At 38.7% G+C, this 19,236-nt stretch overlaps 1 protein-coding gene across 4 annotated transcripts in view; it reads right to left on the reverse strand.

Annotated features, from left to right (window-relative positions):
• The window catches only part of LOC149817532 (leucine carboxyl methyltransferase 1 homolog), a 98,793-nt gene that overhangs the window by 69,964 nt on the left and 9,593 nt on the right, over positions 1-19,236 (reverse strand). For all 4 annotated transcript variants that reach the window (XM_089984702.1, XM_089984703.1, XM_089984701.1 and 1 more), the window contains exon 4: positions 12,192-12,239. In XM_089984702.1, the coding sequence (XP_089840828.1) occupies positions 12,192-12,239 (48 nt within the window). The remainder of the gene's footprint in view (positions 1-12,191; positions 12,240-19,236) is intronic.

Genomic DNA, 19,236 nt, shown 5'->3' on the forward strand with positions numbered 1-19,236 from the left:
AGGAATGATCCTACAAGTGAAAAACAGCGAGAGGAAACCGGCAAAAAAGATCCGATGATGCAGATGCTCGACATGATGACGAAGATCCAGGAAAACCTATTGCGCGTAAGCAAGGATGTAGTCGGTATGTCGAAATGTATTGATGGAATCGAAGATCGGCTTGTAGTTCTCGAATCGCCGGTGAAGACGCCCGCAACTACCATGATGAAAGCGAGTGTTGGGTTGGGCGACGACACTGCAGATCCCGCGGCTGCGATAGCGCTCGAACAGGTCCACTCGAACCCCCGCCAACTTGCTATGCAACCGAATGGCTCCGAGGCAGGCCAGCGCAAAGATGTCGGTCATGTGACGTTCCAGCAGAGGGTACCGTTCCTGAACCTTGGCGCGACTGCCACTCGGGTGATTGAAGCCCTCCAGCCGACCCAGGGGGGCATTGAAGGGCCTCCCAACACCGGCCTAGGTGCGCAGGCCTAGCCTCGTGTTGTTGGGCCTGTGCCGCAGCCTGGTTCACAAGGTCCCAACGTGACGTTGGGCCAGGCTGCTGGCACAGCAGTGTCAGCCAGGGCCGAGGCTGACCCGGCCCGCTTACTCTAGCCTGCGCGTGGGGGCGCTGCTGCAGACCACCAGCGTGCAGGGGGTATCGGGTCCCCGTGGATGGGTCCGAACCCGCGAGGGTCCGAACCGGACTATGTGACAGCGGGACCCAGGCTCGGATTCCGGGGACCATCCTTTGGGTCCCAAGGAACGGGTTCGGGCCTCGAACCCTACTACCTGACCTACCAAGTTGGGTCCGGTTCGCGAGTGTCCCCCCCCCCCAAACCAAATCCAACCTATTATTTTTTATCCCCAAAATGGATCCAATGCCGACCCAAACCCATATTGAACCCGGACGGAACTCCAGTTTGAATTTAAGCCGCGTCAAAACCAGATCCATCTTGTTGTGGATCAAGGATCGAGTTCAAACCGGGCATTCTCACACCACAACTCGATTTATGAGCCCACCTACCCCATTCTGAATCCGACGAATAGTTTAGGACTTGACCCAATCCAGATCCAATCGGGTCAATCATCCCAATACTACACCAACCAAACCCAATACCTGTACCAGACCAAATCTATTAACCCATCCCCGATCCAGAATCCAGTACCATACCCAATTCACTACCCGCACACTAGCCCAACCCATAACCCAAACATATACTATCCCAATCCTACCCACCTAGAGACCGAGACCCGACCAACCCTTGCACCTTTAGCCGGACCACCTGTCATACCAGTGCCTCAACGTCGGCCGCAGATGGTTCCCACTCACAGGCGAGCCAGACCGAGGCAGTTTCTAGCAGCCGTCATGCAAATTCAGCAGAGACCGATGCGACCTGAGCGCCGACCACACATCATGGGCATTTGTCAGCACCAGCCTCTAGGCAAGCAGTACCGTGAAGGGAGTGATGAAGCAGTGCTGGATGATGACACTTTCTTGAACGAGTGCCCTGCAGAAATGGTAGAGACTCGTCAACAGAGAGCACCAGAACACCCCTCCACCTACGAGGTGGAGCTAGACCTTCCAGAGTTCGCAGGCCGATTCGATGCAGAGCAGTTCTTCGATTGGGCCTATGTCGTACAGTTTTTCTTAAACTACCACACTGTAGCTGAGCCCCGTCATGTCTCTCTAGCGTCCACCCGGTTGAGGGGCCTAGCGCAGACATGGTGGGTGGAGCTGCAGAGGTCGAGGGAGGGACAGGAACTAGAGCGCATACAGACATGGGAGGAGATGCAGTCAAAGTTCGTGCCTTCAAACCTCGCTAAGAGAGCCTATAAGAAGTACCTGACCCTACGCCAGGGCACTCGTACTGTGGCGGAGTACACTGCTGAGTTCCATCGTCTATCTCTGCGAGTGCAGATCGAGGAGACCGCCAGCCAGCAGGTCACAAGGTATATTTTTGGTCTTCGTCTTGCTATTTCTGACGATTTCAGTTGTGTCACAGTCGAGTCATTAGATCAGGCAAGCAGTTATGCCATGAATGTGGAAAAAAAATTGAAAAGGAGGCAGGAATATAGGACCTCCTGTAGTGACCAGTCGACCCAAGTCGAGTATCCCAACTAGGGGAGCAAGCTCCCCTAGGAAGGAAGACTCAAAGTCCAACCCTAGAATAGACCCTAGCAAACCCGACCAGTCCGGACCCACATACAATACCAGATCCAAAGTCAAACCTAGTGAGTCCACCATCTGTTGTTTTAGGTGTCAGGAGTTAGGACATGTCGCGTCAAAGTGCCCCACCGTGAACAAGGACGCCCATCTCGTCGAGGGTATTGTTGAGTCAGCATCCGATAGTGAGAGTGAGGGTGAGTCATTGGTTGAGAGAGAGTAAGATGGAAGTCGTAGAGTTCGATGGCAACGTTGAAAATTTATTGTCCATCCGTCATGTTTTGACCGTACCCCAAGAGTCGACCCCTGCAAAATGATTGCGAAACAACATTTTTAGAACCCGATGCAACTGTGAGGGGCATGCGTGTGATGTTATTATCGACAGTGGCGTGTGTGAGCATATGGTGTCCAAGAGTGTTGTGTCTACCCTAAACCTGAAAATAGAAAAATTGTCCCAACCATACAAAATGGCATGGTTTAAGAGAGGAAACGAGGTTCCCAGGAAAAGCATTACCACGATGAGGTGTGGTGTGATGTGGCCCCTATGAATGTGTGTCACATTCTTTTGGGACGTCCCTGGCAGTTTGATCGCAAGACCATTCACGAGGGCCGCAGGAACACATACTCATTTATTTTTAAAGGTCATAAAATAATTCTTCTCCCTATCAAGGAGACCGGTTTTCCCACTGTGGATAAGACTGAGCGAGTTCCCCAGCACGCGGGCCTATCTTACCGGTCTTTCTTGAGCCATAATCGGAAGGATGGTTATTGTTATGCCCTGGTGGCTAAGCCGTTGATGAGTACGGCGTTGCCTACTCCCGCAGACATCGCCCCCCTTGTCGAGGAATTTTGTGACATCATGCCAGACGACCTTCTTGATGGTCTACCTTCGATAAGGGTGGTGCAGCATGCCATTGATTTTATCCCGGGATCGAGTCTCTCTAACTTCCCCATGTATCGCATGAACCCATCCGAGCATGTCGAGTTGTTGAGGCAGGTTCAGGAGTTACTGAAAAGGGTTTTATTTGTGAGAGTGTGAGCCCTTGCGCCGTACCCGCCCTGCTCACTCCTAAGAAAGATGGGTCTATGTGCATGTGTGTTGACAGTAGAGTCATAAATCGCATTACGGTCAAATACCGTTTTTCCATTCCTTATTTGGATGATATGTTTGATATGTTGGTTGGTGCCTCTATTTTCTCCAAAATTGATTTAAAAAGTGAGTACCACAAAATCCATATCCGAGAGGAGGATGAGTGAAAAACGACATTCAAGACACGTGATGGATTGTATGAGTGGTTAGTCATGCGATTTGGGTTATCAAATGCCCCGAGTACTTTCGTGAACATGATGACCCAAGTATTGCGTCCTTATATAGGAAAGTTTGTCGTTGTGTATTTTGACGATATTCTGATTTATAGTTAGTCTTTGTCTGATCATTTGAGTCATTTGCGTCAGGTCTTAGAGATCTTACGGAAGGAGAAGTTATATGTCAATGCCAAGAAGTGTGAGTTTATGACATCAAGTGTTGTATTTTTGAGTTTTATTGTGTCGTCTGATGGAGTTAAGGTGGATCTCGCCAAAGTCCGTGCGATTGTAGATTGGCCTACCCCAAAGACTATAGGAGAGATCCGGAGTTTCCACAGGTTAGCCACTTTCTACCGCCGTTTTGTGAGAAACTTCAGCACCCTCATGGCCCCTATCACGGAGTGCCTAAAGGGGACTAGTTTCCATTGGACGTCTGTCGCGGGAAAGGCCTTCACGCTCATCAAAGAGAAAATGACTAGTGCCCTCGTCTTAGCCCTTCCTAAATTTAGTGCAGTCTTTGAGGTTGAGTGTGATGCCTCTAAAGTGAAAATTGGTGCAGTCTTGAGTCAGAACCGTAGACCCATTGCTTTCTTTAGTGAAAAGCTGACTCAAGCTAGGTGTCAGCACTCCACTTATAACGTCGAGTTTTATGTCGTGGTACAAGCCCTTCGTTATTGGAGGCATTATCTTATTTATAAGGAGTTTGTCTTGTACACGGATTATGAGGCGTTAAAGTATTTGAACAGTCAAAAGAAGTTGAGTGCTCGACATGCCAAGTGGGTCAAATTCTTGCAAGAGTACACCTTCACTATTCGTCATCAATCAGGTACTCTAAACAAGGTAGCCGATGCACTTAGCAGGAAGAATAGCCTTTTGATGACTATGTCAATGCATGTCATTGGGTTCAAGCAGTGCAAGGAGTTGTACACTACGGACCCTGATTTCCAGCAAGTCTGGGAAGGGTGTCTCTCCCCTGATAGCACAGCTGACCCCCGGTTTAGTATACATAACGGTTACCTTTTTCGAGGTAATAAGTTATGTGTGCATGCTTTCTCTCTTAGACTTCAGTTGATTTCTGAGTTACATGAAGGGGGACTAGCTGGACATTTTGGACATGATAAGACGTTCACCCTGTTAGATGAATGATACTTTTGGCCCAAAATGCGCAGAGATGTCAAGTTTGTCCAAAGTTGTCGAGTGTGTCAAGTGTCTAAGGGTCGACGTCAGAAATGTGTCCATGGATTTTATTGTGGGTCTTCATAGAACCTCGCGTTGTTTTGATTCCATTTTAGTTGTGGTTGACCGATTTTCCAAAATGGCAATTTTTGTCCCCTGTAAGTGAATCACTGACGCCATGTTAGTAACTTCATACTACTTCAAGGGTGTGGCCCGCTTTCATGGATTGCCTCACACGATCACCTCAGATCGTGACACACGATTTATGAGTCATTTTTGGAAATCGTTATGGGCCTTATTGAAAACCAAGCTTCAGTTCAGTAGTGCATACCACCCACAAACCGATGGCCAAACCGAAGTCGTGAACCGCACCCTAGAGAACTTGCTAAGAAGTCTAGTTGGAGAGAATGCCAAAACATGGGACCTAGTCTTGCCGCAAGCCGAGTTCGCATATAACAATTTCATCAACCGGTCCACGAGCAAGTCTCCTTTTCAAGTTGTTTATGGGCGGTCACCAACCCATGTAGTAGATTTAGCACCTATGTCTAGTCTCCCAGGCCTAGCACCAGACGCATTTGATGCCGTTGAATACATGCGTGACATCCACAGACAGGTCCGAGTCAAACTTGTTGAGAGTTACGAAGCTTACAAAGCTTTCGTAGACCAAGGTCGTCGAGATGTTCAGTTTCAAGTTGGTCAGTTAGTATGGGTTTACCTGCGTCCTGAGCGTTTCCCAGTGGGTACTTATGGTAAATTGAGTCCTAAGAAGTATGGTCCTTTTAAGATTCTTCAGCGATTAGGTCTGAATGCCTACCTCCTTGAACTGCCTAAAGATTGGCATATTTCGCCTATCTTCAATGTATCTGATGAAATGAAATGGGGATCTTCGAAACACGAGCTTTGATTAACAAGAGCAAGTGTCAAGAATGACACTAAAGCATAACCCTTAAAAAGGGTATAACTGGAAACAAAATAAAAATAAAAATGTATTCTTTATTGATATGAAAAACCAATTGCTTAAGAAGCATTGGAGTCAAATACAAGAGGGGCTGCACCCCTTTATATACACAGCTGAAAGAGGACTCAATAGAGCTGTTGGGCACAGTCCAACAGCTCTATTTAGAGCTGTTGGAATGTGTCAGTCCAACAGCTCTATTAAGAGTTGTTGGACTGTGTCAGTCCAACAACTCTATTGCTAGTCAAGTCTGACTAGCAACAATCATTCTAGTTCAAACTGAACTAGATGACATAAAGACAAAAAATAAAAGGAAAAAAAAAATACAGAAAAGAAAGAAATTAAAAATGTATTTATATATATATAATAATATAATATTATTATATATACATATATGTACAGTTTTACATTTTAACACTCCCCCTCAAACTTACGGTACAATGAGCGAAAGTTTGTCTAAGAGAAAGTGAAATCGGGGAGCAGCGAGAGGCTTTGTAAAGAGGTCTGCTAACTGATATTCTGAAGTGACATATGGCAGATCAATTATCCCGTGTAGATATTCCTCTCTGACGTAGTGACAATCCATTTCGATGTGTTTGGTGCGTTCGTGGAATGTTCTGTTACTGGCAATGTAGATCGCACTTTTGTTGTCACAACACATTTGTGAAGCCTTTGTTGCTTCAACTCCCATGTCAGCAAGCAGTCATCGGAGCCAAACTACTTCCATGGTCGTGGTTGCCATGGCTCTGTATTCAGCTTCGGTGGATGAGAGAGATACCTTCTGCTGCTTTTTACACCTCCACGAGATTAATGATTCCCCTAAAAAGACACAAAAGCCAGTGGTTGAGTGTCTGTTATTGGGATCACCTCCCCAATCAGCATCAGTATATGCAATTAAATCAAGAGAAGAGGAGGAAGATAAGAAAAGTCCTCGTGAAAGAGAGGACTTGATGTATCTGATAATACGCATGACTGCTCCCATATGAACAGAAGTAGGAGCATGTTGAAATTGACTTGCTGTATGAACAACATGTGCTATATCTGGTTTGGTAATGGATAGATAGGAAAGTGCCCCGACAAGCTGTCTGTAAGGAGTAGGGTCTGCAAGAAGTTCTCCATCATCAATCTTCATTTTAACATTAACAACTTCTGGAGTGTCAACTTTCTTATCATCAGTAATACCAGACCTGAAAACAATATCAAAAGCAAATTTAGTCTGAGATAATAAATATCCTCTAGGAGAATAAGCAACTTCAATGCCTAAAAAATATCTTAACAAGCCCAAATCAGTCATTTCAAAATGAGATTTAAGAAGTGTTTTGATTGTTTCAACTCCCTGTTTATCGCTTCCGGTGATGATCATATCATCCACATAGAGAAGAAGCACAATGATCCCTGCATCAGAATTCTTAATAAACAAAGTAGTGTCAGTTAAACAGAATTGAAAACCAATATCAATCATAACACGACTAAACCTATCATACCAAGCTTTTGGTGCTTGTTTAAGTCCATAAAGAGTTTTTTCTAAGCGAAGGACTTTACCCTTAGGAATACTTAGACCAGGAGGGGGTTCCATATATACTTCTTCAACTAGCTTTCCATTTAAAAAAGCATTTTTGACATCCATTTGAAAAATAGACCATTTTTTGATAGAAGCTAAGGCAATTAAGGTTCGGACAGTAGTCATACGAGCCACCGGAGCAAAGGTTTCTTCATAATCAATCCCATATTCTTGGGCATAACCTTTGGCTACTAAACGGGCTTTATATCTTTCAAGAGTACCATCACTCTTGGTTTTAATTTTATAAACCCATCGACATCCTATAGTTTTCTTCCCTGGAGGAAGATCTTGAATATTCCATGTAGAAGTCTTTTCAAGTGCATCTAATTCAACTTTCATGGCTTCTATCCATTTGATATCATTTTTTGCTTGAAAATATGTGGATGGTTCTTCATATGAGTGAATTAATGCAATAACTGCCCTATATGTGGGTGAGAAAGACTCGTATGATACAAACTTTTCTGGAGGCCTCGAGATTCGGGATGATTGTCTAGTTGGAATGTTAGAATATTTCTCAAGTGCACATGGAGTATTAGACTCTTGTCGCCTGGAATATTGAATACTAGTATCTCTATGAACTTCTTCATTTTCAACATTAAGATCAATAATTCTTGGATCATCATCAAAGTTACAATCAAGGTCATATTCATCAGATGTTGATGTTAGATCTAGCAAAAAGGAGTACTCAGTGACGTCTTTTAATTTTCTAAAATCAAAGAAGCTCTCCTTTTCAAGAAAGGAAACATTTCTAGACACATATAGTTTATTATTTTTGAAGTCAAAACATCTATAACCTTTCTGGTTTTCAGCATATCCTAAAAAGGCACAGGGAATCGCACGAGGGGAAAGTTTATCATTTTTGTCAGTAAATATGAAACATTTGCACCCAAATATTCTTAATCTAGAGTAGTCTGGAGAAATGTTCATAAGTTTTTCAATGGGAGTGATATTTTGTAACGAAGAAGATGGCATCCTATTAATGAGATAAGTGGCAGTTAAGGCAGCTTCTGCCCAAAAGTCTTTAGGGACTTGATTTGCTATTAATAAAGTTCTAGTGGTTTCTATAATATGGCGATGTTTTCGTTCTGCCAGTCCATTTTGTTGAGGTGTATAAGGACAAGATCTTTGATGTGTGATGCCATGCAATTTAAGATAATTTTGAAAATCTGTGGATAAAAACTCTCCCCCTGAATCTGTGCGAAAAATAGTAATATCATTTTGAAATTTGTTTTTAACCATATTATGAAAAGTTTGAAAGTATGAAAATACTTCAGACTTATGTTTGAGAAAGTACATCCACGTATGTCGGGAGAAATCATCGACAAAAATAACATAGTAAACAAATCCTCCTTTAGAAATTACTGGTGCAGGACCCCAAACATCCGAGTGTATTAATTCAAGTGGTCTTGAAGAGAAAAAGGTTCTGTTCTGAAATGGTAATCTTTTCATTTTGCCGAGAATACAATCTTTACAATCAAATGATTCAGAGTTACAAAATTTCCCTAGATTTGGAAAATGTTGGATTTTGGCTATATGTGGGTGACCAAGTCTCTTATGCCACAGTTCCAACTCTATTTTTTGAATATTATAACAAAAAGCTTTATTCGGCATTTCCAAAAAAATCATGTAATAGAGTCCTCCTTCTCTATGGCCTTCCCCAATCAGCTTGCCTGACTGGCGATCCTGTACCCAACAACCATGAGAAGAAAAAGAAATATTACACCCATAATCAGAAATTTGAGATACAGATAAAAGATTTAAATTTAATTTGGGAACATGTCTAATTTCTGGAATAAAAAAATTTTTTGTTTTATAAATTTTTTCAAAATCTCCTATTCCTTCTATTTCAAGAGAAGTCCCATCAGCAGTAAAGACCTTTGACACACTTGTTTTATTTTTAACACATTTGGATAGACTTTGATTATTTGAGGTCATATGAAAAGATGCACCAGAGTCAAGAAGCCAAGAAATTTTACCTAAATCAGAAAAAGATGAGGCTGCTGCGCCGGTCGAAGCTTCAGATGAGGAAGAGGCACCTTTGATGAGAGGCTGAAGGATCTCCATTAGTTGGGCCAGGGAAACTGGTGCATCCTGATCTTTAGGCTCCGATCCAGCAATTGCAACTCTTTTTTCTCTCAGCTCCTTAAGTTTGGGACATTGTGGCCTGTAGTGTCCCGGTTCATGACAGTGATGACAAATAACTTTCTTCTTATCATAGTCACCATTTTGTCGGTTAAAGTGAGGAGGCCTATATGATCGAACATGATTCCCGGGTCTAGACACGGCTAAAACGGAATCATCTTCAATTTTTAAAGAACCTTTCCGGAGACGATTTTCTTCCATTGTTAACTCTTCAATAGTTTCAACAATAGAAGGAATTTTTCCTCGGTGAAGTAGGGCCGATTTAGTGGTTTCAAATTCCGGCCTTAATCCAGTGATAAACTGGTAAAAATGTTCAACATCGAGTTGTTTCTGACGAAGCTCGATGTCTTCGGCACAATGCCACTTTGGTTCTAAAAGGGAAAGTTCTTCCCAAAGTTCGGACAACCCATTGTAATATTCACGAATAGTTTTGTCTCCTTGTGTCATCATTCGAACTTTTTCTTGGAGGTTGCACACGTGTGCAATATCTTTAAGGGAATACATATTCTTAAGGTATTCCCATGCCTTATCGGCATGATCAAATTTGGCAAGACTTGAGCATTTTTTAATGTCAACGCTATTGATAAGCCATGACATTATCTTCGCATGAGATATTCTCCATTCTTTCCATTTCTTCTCGTATGAGGCAATAGCCTTGATTTTCTCTTCTTCCGATAGAGGGACGTCTTTATCTCCCTCCTTTTTAGTAAGAGATAGCTTAGGTTCCGAATCGGAACCATCCACAATCCCCCATAAGCCTTTTCCCCATATATGGTGCTTCATGATTGAAGCCCATGTTACATAGTTCGTATCGCTTAGTTTCATAGGCATGATGGTGACTTTATCATTGTCATCCATCGATTACAAGGAGAGAAAGAATAGGGATAGAAGAGAAACAAGAAGGAAAATGAGAAAAAAAGAAAAAAAAAAACAATACAACAAGATGTGAAATCTTCTCCAAAAAAGTGATAAAACACTTTTCTTCAAGTGGCGAACACTTTTGCAAACGGGCACGGAAACCGAGGCAGCTTTTCCTCAAGATTTAGTACTTCCGCGGCTCTGATACCATGAAATGAAATGGGGATCTTCGAAACACGAGCTTTGATTAACAAGAGCAAGTGTCAAGAATGACACTAAAGCATAACCCTTAAAAAGGGTATAACTGGAAACAAAATAAAAATAAAAATGTATTCTTTATTGATATGAAAAACCAATTGCTTAAGAAGCATTGGAGTCAAATACAAGAGGGGTTGCACCCCTTTATATACACAGCTGAAAGAGGACTCAATAGAGCTGTTGGGCACAGTCCAACAGCTCTATTTAGAGCTGTTGGAATGTGTCAGTCCAACAGCTCTATTAAGAGCTGTTGGACTGTGTCAGTCCAACAGCTCTATTGCTAGTCAAGTCTGGACAGGACTTGACTAGCAACAGTCATTCTAGTTCAAACTGAACTAGATGACATAAAGACAAAAAATAAAAATAAAGGAAAAAAAATACAGAAAAGAAAGAAATTAAAAATGTATTTATATATATATATATAATAATATAATATTATTATATATACATATATGTACAGTTTTACATTTTAACATCTGATCTATATGCTTACTGTGGAGACAACAAGTCGTCAGAGCCGACTTCTTCCCAACCAGGGGAGAATGATGCAGAGTAGGATCGCCCCAGATCCATACCGCCTGACCCAGGCAAGAGACCGGACCTGCACGATGAGATCGAGGATCGGACCCAAGTAGTGGATCCGATCTAGATCACGGCACCAAGATGCAGGGACGATGTACCCCTGCGTACCTATTCCAGACGAGCACAGGCCTAGGCTCGGACGACACAGACCCAGCAGCAACATGAAAACGACTCAGGTCCCAGACTGGACCCGAGACCCGAATCCGCCAACAGTCTTTAAAAAACCCTCTCCTAGGTTTGCGTGGGGGGCAGACTTGAATGGATTTTTCAGCAGCCTTCTTCTGATTGTTTTTTTTTCTTCAGCAGCTTTCCCTTTAACTTTTATTCTTTCCCATTGTTTATTCCTTTTTTTGTTAAAGTTTGTTCCCTTGTGTGATTGAAGACTATATTGAAAATATAAATAAGAATCATCGTTCAGTGGTCATTCTTCTTGTTACTTGCACGTCGCACAACTGGGAAGGTCGTGCCATCATTTTCCCCCAGTCAAGTGCATCAAAGCTGATTCTTCCCGCTGCATCAAACTGCATCATTTTGTCTACTAAAAACGGATTTTGTATACAAAGTCATACGCACAGGGACATGCACGTGCGCACACACACACAGAGCTTCCCAATCCACTAACCAACTGCACTAATAACTGTACTTTTGAAACTGTAAATATCAAATTCTTGAATATATGCCTGATATTTTTTCAGATTAGAAAACCTATTAGATGGGTAAGAACCTATTTATCTAAAAGGTCATCTAACTAAGCTTATTTTTGAGATCCACATGGGAACTGATGAACTGTGTACTGTTTGGTCCACAAGCACCTTAACAGATCATGCCAAATATAGCAAAATATTTATCTTTCTGTCATCTGATAAACACCAAGATCCTTCCTTTTCTTAAGATTTGTCATCCTTCAGGATAAGTCGGTATGTTGCACACTCAAAGTCTGTCAACAATGTACTCTATTTTTCTCCCATGCTTATGTCCTTGTTACGCTCTTTTTTAAAGAATAACCACAATAAATTGGCTATTCAAATCCCAGTGATAGCTCCAGATACATAGATAAATATCTATGTATATACCGAACATAAATAGAATGTGCAACATTCTTTATGCAATTGTTTTCACTAGGAAGGTTGGTACCTTATAAGATAAGTTGCCAAATAGCACTCATAAACACAAAGCTTATATATGTATGAATGAACTGAGCAGCATACCTCCTTAAAATCCAACTCCACATACAAGTCAGGTGCATTCCCCTCTTCCTACAAAAGAAACAACAGTATGTTATTAGTGTTGCATATAAATTCCTGTGGGACGCATAACCTCCAAAATAACACTGGGAAACTGCATCTGTATTCACTATTTAAATGTGTATTTCAGAGGAAGGAGAATAAGTGGGTATTGATCTATTAGTTGAAATGTGAACTAATTGTTAAGATGTATATTTTGTGTGTGTGTGTATATATATATATATATGTGTATATATATATATATGTGTGTGTGTGTATATATATATATGTACAAATGTATGTATATGTATATATCTATAATGTATATATCTATATATTATTTTATTCTTTTAGAATAGGATATTTTTTATTCTTTCTTTTATTTCTTTTTTGAATTTTTTGTTTTTTTGTTTGAGTCAACACTCGGCTAGTTGGTTGTTCCCTTGTGTATATATAAAGGGGTTTCCCCCTCTTTATTATGCATGCATTTTATGTGCATTATTGTGATTAACAAAAAATATTTTTCAATAGTGAGTGTTCCCTTGGTGTGTGTCAATTGTGCCCTTAGTGGACTTTTGTGAGTGTGCCCATAGTGGCACTTTGTGATTGTGCCTTTTGTAGCTATTTGGTGGACCATAGTGCTTGGTTGGTGGTGTTGATTCCCATCTCTTTACATGATTTCAGAGTCATAGAGCTCTTGATCCGTGAAGTTGGTGATCATATAGCATATTGACGTAGAGAGGCCCTTATTCGTGTGCTCATGGGCTGCTCCCCAAGTGTTTGTGATTGAAGACTGCTCTCTCTCTCTCTCTCTCTCTCTCTCTCTCTCTCTCTCTCTCTCTCTCTCTCTCTCTCTCTCCATGGAGGACAAGGAGAGTGTCAGCATCGTGCCCATCAAGCTCAATAACAAATTACATAATGTGGTCTTCTACCACGAAGACCCACATTTGGGTCAAAAGCTTGTGGGGGATGGTGGATGACTCCAGAGTTACCGGAAGCTTCTTAGATAGGTGGGAAGCCCGCTTCTCGAAAACTCGCTTCGGAAGCGCGATACTCCTCGCTTCCAAAACTTGATGAGAATCTCGATTCTCCCACACTTCTCCTATGCTTTTCACACACTTCATCTATTCTTCTTATATATTCTTTTATGCGTTTTCTCAAACTCTTCTCACTCACTTTCATGTGCTTTCTCTAAATTGTTTGTCATTATTTTTAGATTTTGTTAAAAATGTAATTCTTACACTAATTTATTTTAATTTTTATTTGTGTTTTATTTTGATTCCCATTCAATTTTTATATGTCTTGTTTTATTCTTATCAAATGGTTTTTGGGTGCAGGATCGCTAGTCAGTGAAGCTGATTAAGGAAGGCCAAAGAAAAGATTGGGTGCAGGATCCAAAAGTTCAAAGAAATGAACTTTTGAAAAATACCCAAGAATATTTTTTGTTATAATGTTCAAAAGTTCATGTACCCAAAAGTTCATTAAAAATGAACTTTTGAAAAATACCCAAGAATATTTTTTTTTATAATGTTCAAAAATTAGATTTAGACTTGTGGCACAAAAGATTGGGACATCTAGGTGTATCTAAAATTTCATATTTTCCAAATATAAAAAAAATTATAATGTTGAAAATTTTGCTTGTAATGATTGTATTCTTGACAAAATGAAGAAATTACCATTTTATGAAAGAACTTTTGTCTCCAAAAGGCCACTTGAATTAGTTTATTCGGATGTTTGGGGCCTAGCACCAATTGTATCAAAAGATGGATATGCATACTATATAATATTTGTTGATGATTTTACTAGACATACTTTTTTTATATTTACAAGGAGAAACTACTCCCAGGATAAGAGACTTAGTTGCACTGGCTTTGCCTGCCATACTTACGGTCGTTGTCATGGCAGCATAAAACTCTGCGGGCCTACCACTTGCCCCCAGGGAGTCACCACGCTTCGGCTTGAGCAAGAGATGATGCCCATGAAATTTGAACCTAGACCACCTACCTAACGGCCTATGTTGCATCCCACTATGCCAAACCCCTTTGGGGCTACTAGACATACTTTGATTTACTTCATTGGACATAAATCCGAAGTCTTTTTGCATTTTCAAAATTTTCATAATTTTGTTAAGAATATATTTAACAACATTTTCATCTTCCGTAAGAATTCAATGGGAGATTTTGTCTAAAGAATTTAAAGATAATCTTAACTTAAATGGCATTACACATTAAAGATCTTGTTCACGCACACCTCAACAAAATGGTTTGCCTGAAAGAAAATGTAGACATATTGTTGAAACTACTAGAACTCTACTTATTTCAAGTCATGTACCTAAAGTTTTTTTACCGAAGTCGCCTTGACCGTTGTGTATCTTATAAATAGAATGTCATCTTCATCATTGCAAAATATCTCTCTTGTCGAAAAACTTTTTAAATTTTCTCCTGGTTACTTCTGATTAAGAGTTTTTGAATGCAAGCGTTTTGTTTTGACCAACAAAAATGAAACATTTCCTCCCAAGGCTATTCCTTGTGCTTTCTTTGGATATGCAGACAACCAAAAGGGATATAGATGTTATTGTTAAAATGTATCATTCAATCTTTGTAATCTTATATATATTTTATATATATAAAGGATGATACATATACATATATGGTATATATATGTATCTTCCTAATTATATATATATATATATAAAATATATATTTCTCTATTATTAGGCATAAGGGTAGTTTAGTCTTTTCACCTTTTTACGCATATTCCATTTGGAATATGTTTGTAACTTTATTTTTATTTTTATTTGTATTTTTTTATTTTATTCATTCTTGTGGTTTGCGCCACCTAGGGAGGCTCCCCAAAGAGTCGTTGGAGAGCCCCCTATGTGGCTCCTCTCTTGTTATAAATAGGGGTCTCCCCCTTGTAATTTATTCACTCCTTTGGAGGAGCCTTTGCTCCATGTAATGGGTGTTACACCCTTCCTCTTTTCAATAATATCAACTTATGCCTTATAGGCATTTTTGCCCCTTTGTGGGTTTATGTGTTAGCACATTATGTGCTTGTGTTTTCCCTTTTAGTGGGTATATTCGCATTTCATGTGCATGTGTATTGGTTCATTATTGAACCTAATATATTCAAAGTTGTTTCCTTACATGGTATCAAAGCAAGGTTGGGATCGAGTTGCTCTTTGTTGCATTGGAAAGCGTGTTATTCAAGAAATTTTAAAGAAGAATGTTGAAGTTCTCGTTTCTCTCTTTTACTTCTTAAAATTATTTGATATGCATTATATTTCTTTAAGTATTATGCATTATGAAGAATTATATGTTTTTTCATATGTGTTTCTCTCTTTTGCTTCTTAAAAATGTTTGGTATGCATTATATTTCTTTAAATGTTGAGCATTATAAAGAATTAGATATGTTTTTGCATTTGTATTCTCCATGTCATTATGAGTTTGGATTCTTAACAATTCCATTGAACTTTTTATATTATTCTCTTTCGTATGTCTTTTCTTGAAAAATAAGTTTTTTAAAGAAAGTTATGTTAGAAGTAAAATGTTTGTGAGAGATGTAGCATTGCTCACATACTCTCATCATAATTATTTCATATTAAAGGTATGTGTTTACCCTCTAAAATGTCCTATATGAGGTTTTTTCATAATAACATGTGTCTTTGAAAAATGATGTTTTATTTTCCTACCTAATGAGTTCTTTTTCATACGAGCAATGTTTGATTAAGAAGGCATTTTTATAATATCGGTTGAATTAAGTTTTTAAAAATGATCTCATAAAATATGGTTATCCTCTTTTCATTCTTCAATTTAATTTCAAGAATATGTTTTATTATAAGATTTATAGTTTTTATTAATGTTGCATACTTATTACATATGTTTTAAATATTTCATGTTGTGTTTATTTAAAACATATTCATGCCATTGGTTATAATCTATTAAGTCATATAATATTATGAATTTTTGTTTATAGATTTATGCCATAACACAATCCTAGTATTCTCTTTGGGGATTTTCTCCACTTTAATAAAGTTTTCTCTCTTTCTTTCGTATGTATCCTCATTTGAGAATTTTGTTTGTTGGATCTCTCTTTGAGAGGCCTTTTTATCCTTGTGAATCTTCTTATAAGTATATACTCTTTGAGAAGATTTCATGATTGTTATAAGCTTCTTTTTAATATTGGTTTTTTTATGAGATTTTTTTAATATTACCATCTTTGTGAAAGCTTGAGAGTCTCAAGCATTTGCTCCTTGTTATACATGCATTATTGCATGTTTGCTATTATTATGCTTTTTGCGTATTTTGTTCAAATGTTGTGAGAGTGTCTTCGTACACTTCTTTTATAAAGTATTCATGCTTGTATGCGTATTGTCTATTCATAGACATTTTCACATGGTACTCTCTTTTCAATAAAGAGATGATATATATTGCCTTCCTTAGGGCTTGTTTTGTCCCTTAGTGGACTTGTGAGATTGTTCCTTTTATCATTATAAGTGCTTCCGCAATTTCTTGTTACATATTGTCTTAAATTTGCTCATTTAAGATTATTGTCATTCTACATCTTGGTATGCATATAATTGCAATGTATAGAGGCTTGATTTGATTCTTGGATTATTCCAAATCCGTTCTCACAACATGACATTGCTTAAATATTTCATGTTGTGTTTATTGAGTCTTTTGATAATGATCATGATTAAACATAATTTTGTATTTATGCAAAATTATTATAAGGCATATTGTTGTGATTAATTATGTTGGACCTTTGAATCTGCCCTCTTTGTAAAATCACATATTTGGAAAATGATTTCCCTAAGTGTTCATTTCCTTTTTATGACATTTATTTTTATCCATCACAAGTTATATGATGCATCAATCCTTTTTATGGCCTTATTGTTATATTAAAGATAATTGTTGAGGTGAGTTAAGGGCACCTTGTGTTATGTCATTTTAGATTGTCCAATTACCATATTAAAGATGGTTGTTGAGGTGAGTTATGAGCACCTTGGGACTCTAGAATGATTTGTTATATGATCTCTAATTATGAGTGTGTCACTCATTTTCTTTTGTCCATTGATCTTATGGATGCTCTTATTTATATATAAATATGATAGATATATGGTGTCTTGGAACCTTAAATGTTTTAAGGTATATTTAATTCAAGGGTGTTGGGGATTATTGCCCAACCTTTTATTGCTTATGAATCTTATGAGTACATTTGCACATTTGTGATTTCGTGTTTTGTGCTTTTGTGCACAAGTGTTCCAAGTGTTCTTGTTGTGCGTATGTGCACATATTTATTTTAAAAAAAATATTGTCCAAGGTTTTATTTATATGTTTGTCATTACAAAGTTTTATTGCCTCAAAAGTCTTCTCCTCTTATACATCTTATCTAAGTGTCATCATATGTAGACAAGACATATTATTACACCATTGTGTGTTGGTAGCCCTTTGTTGGCTTTGCTCTCTTGGTCTAGTAGCTGAACACACTTGTCTTGAGTGTTATTATATGTAGACAAGGCACGTTGATTCACACCATGGTGTGTGATTTTAGTCCATGTTGACATTTGTGTCTTTGTTCTAGTCGCTGAGATATATGCCCATGGTTGACTTCTTTCACTCATTTTAAGTGTCATTTTATGTAGACAAGAGATGTATTGTGTTTTAGCCCATGGTTGACTTGATACTCTTGTTCTAGTAGCTGAACATACTTGCTCTTGAGTGGATTTTTACGTAGATAAGAGATGCTTTTGGTCCATGTTGGCGTGTATTCTCTTGGTCTTATCGTTGATGCACTCATTTCAAATATTATTACATGTAGACAAGAGGTTCTTTTACATACCGTTGTGTGTGTCCTTGGCCTTTAATGGCATTATATTTATGTTCTTGATCTAGTAGCTTACACACTTGATTTATGGATTTTGGAGGACTAATGAGGTAGTTGCTTGTAATGGATGAATTATTGTTGAAATTTGTGAAATTTCATTCATATTTTGTTTTTTTAAGATACAAGTGAATCATAACATTAATATGCATATTTTAAAATCAAATTGATTTTTTGGTCACCTTTTATATTTGATATGCAAAATGAGTTTTTGTAATCATTTGAGTGAGATGTTCTTAAATGTGTAAGGTTCTCTACTCAAATAACTCTCATTATTTTGCCTCTTAAGTGGACTTAAAACCTTTTTGAACTCTTGTGTTTTATACACTCTTTTGAGCATTTCCCTCTTGAAATCGCTTTCAAAGGACTTGCTAAAAATCAAAAACACTTCTCTTTCTATCTTATCGGTTCATATTACTTGACTAAAGTATGATTAGAGCATGATCATTAATGACTCTTTTAGGTGGTGATTCATTTCATGATATTTTATGCATATGATCATTATGGCCTTTTGGCCCTCATTCAATAAATTATGTGCAACTTGTGCCTCTTCGTAGGCTTCTTGTGGTGTCCCTTGTGGACCATTATGTTATTCCTCGTTATGAGGTTGTGTTTGTCCAATGTTGGACTTTATGAATGCATTATGCATTCTTGTAATTTGTTTTCGCTCCCTCTTCAACATGGTATATGATTATGAAAAATTGGTTTTCTAAAATAATTTTGCATACATAAGTAATTATCTTGTTCCATCAAATCCTGTGATGAATTATGCATAGAATATCTTTTTGCACCATTACTTTTGGATGAATTATATGATATGATTTTTTTGGTTAATTCATCTTATTTGGAATATTTCACTTGATTAAAGTGCAAAGATATCTTTTACTTGGACTTCTTCTTGATTTGTTCCACAGGATCTTGAAGATGAGAGGAAAAGAAGTACCTTGGATAGATCATGAAAGGTGCTCATCGTTAAAGACTTTGGAGGAAGACATTTGCAAATTTCAATGGCATTCGGACTGAAGGCTCTTGAAGTCTTGAGATTCTTCCTCTTGCATTCTTCAATCTTTTCGTTCCCCCACGCAAAGTTTGAGGGGGGCTGTTAAAATGTATCATTTAATCTTTGTAATCTTATATATATTTTATA

Source organism: Nuphar pumila, chromosome 13, assembly GCF_984573655.1.
Source record: "Nuphar pumila chromosome 13, dmNupPumi1.hap1.1, whole genome shotgun sequence".
Classification (NCBI taxonomy): Eukaryota; Viridiplantae; Streptophyta; class Magnoliopsida; order Nymphaeales; family Nymphaeaceae; genus Nuphar; species Nuphar pumila.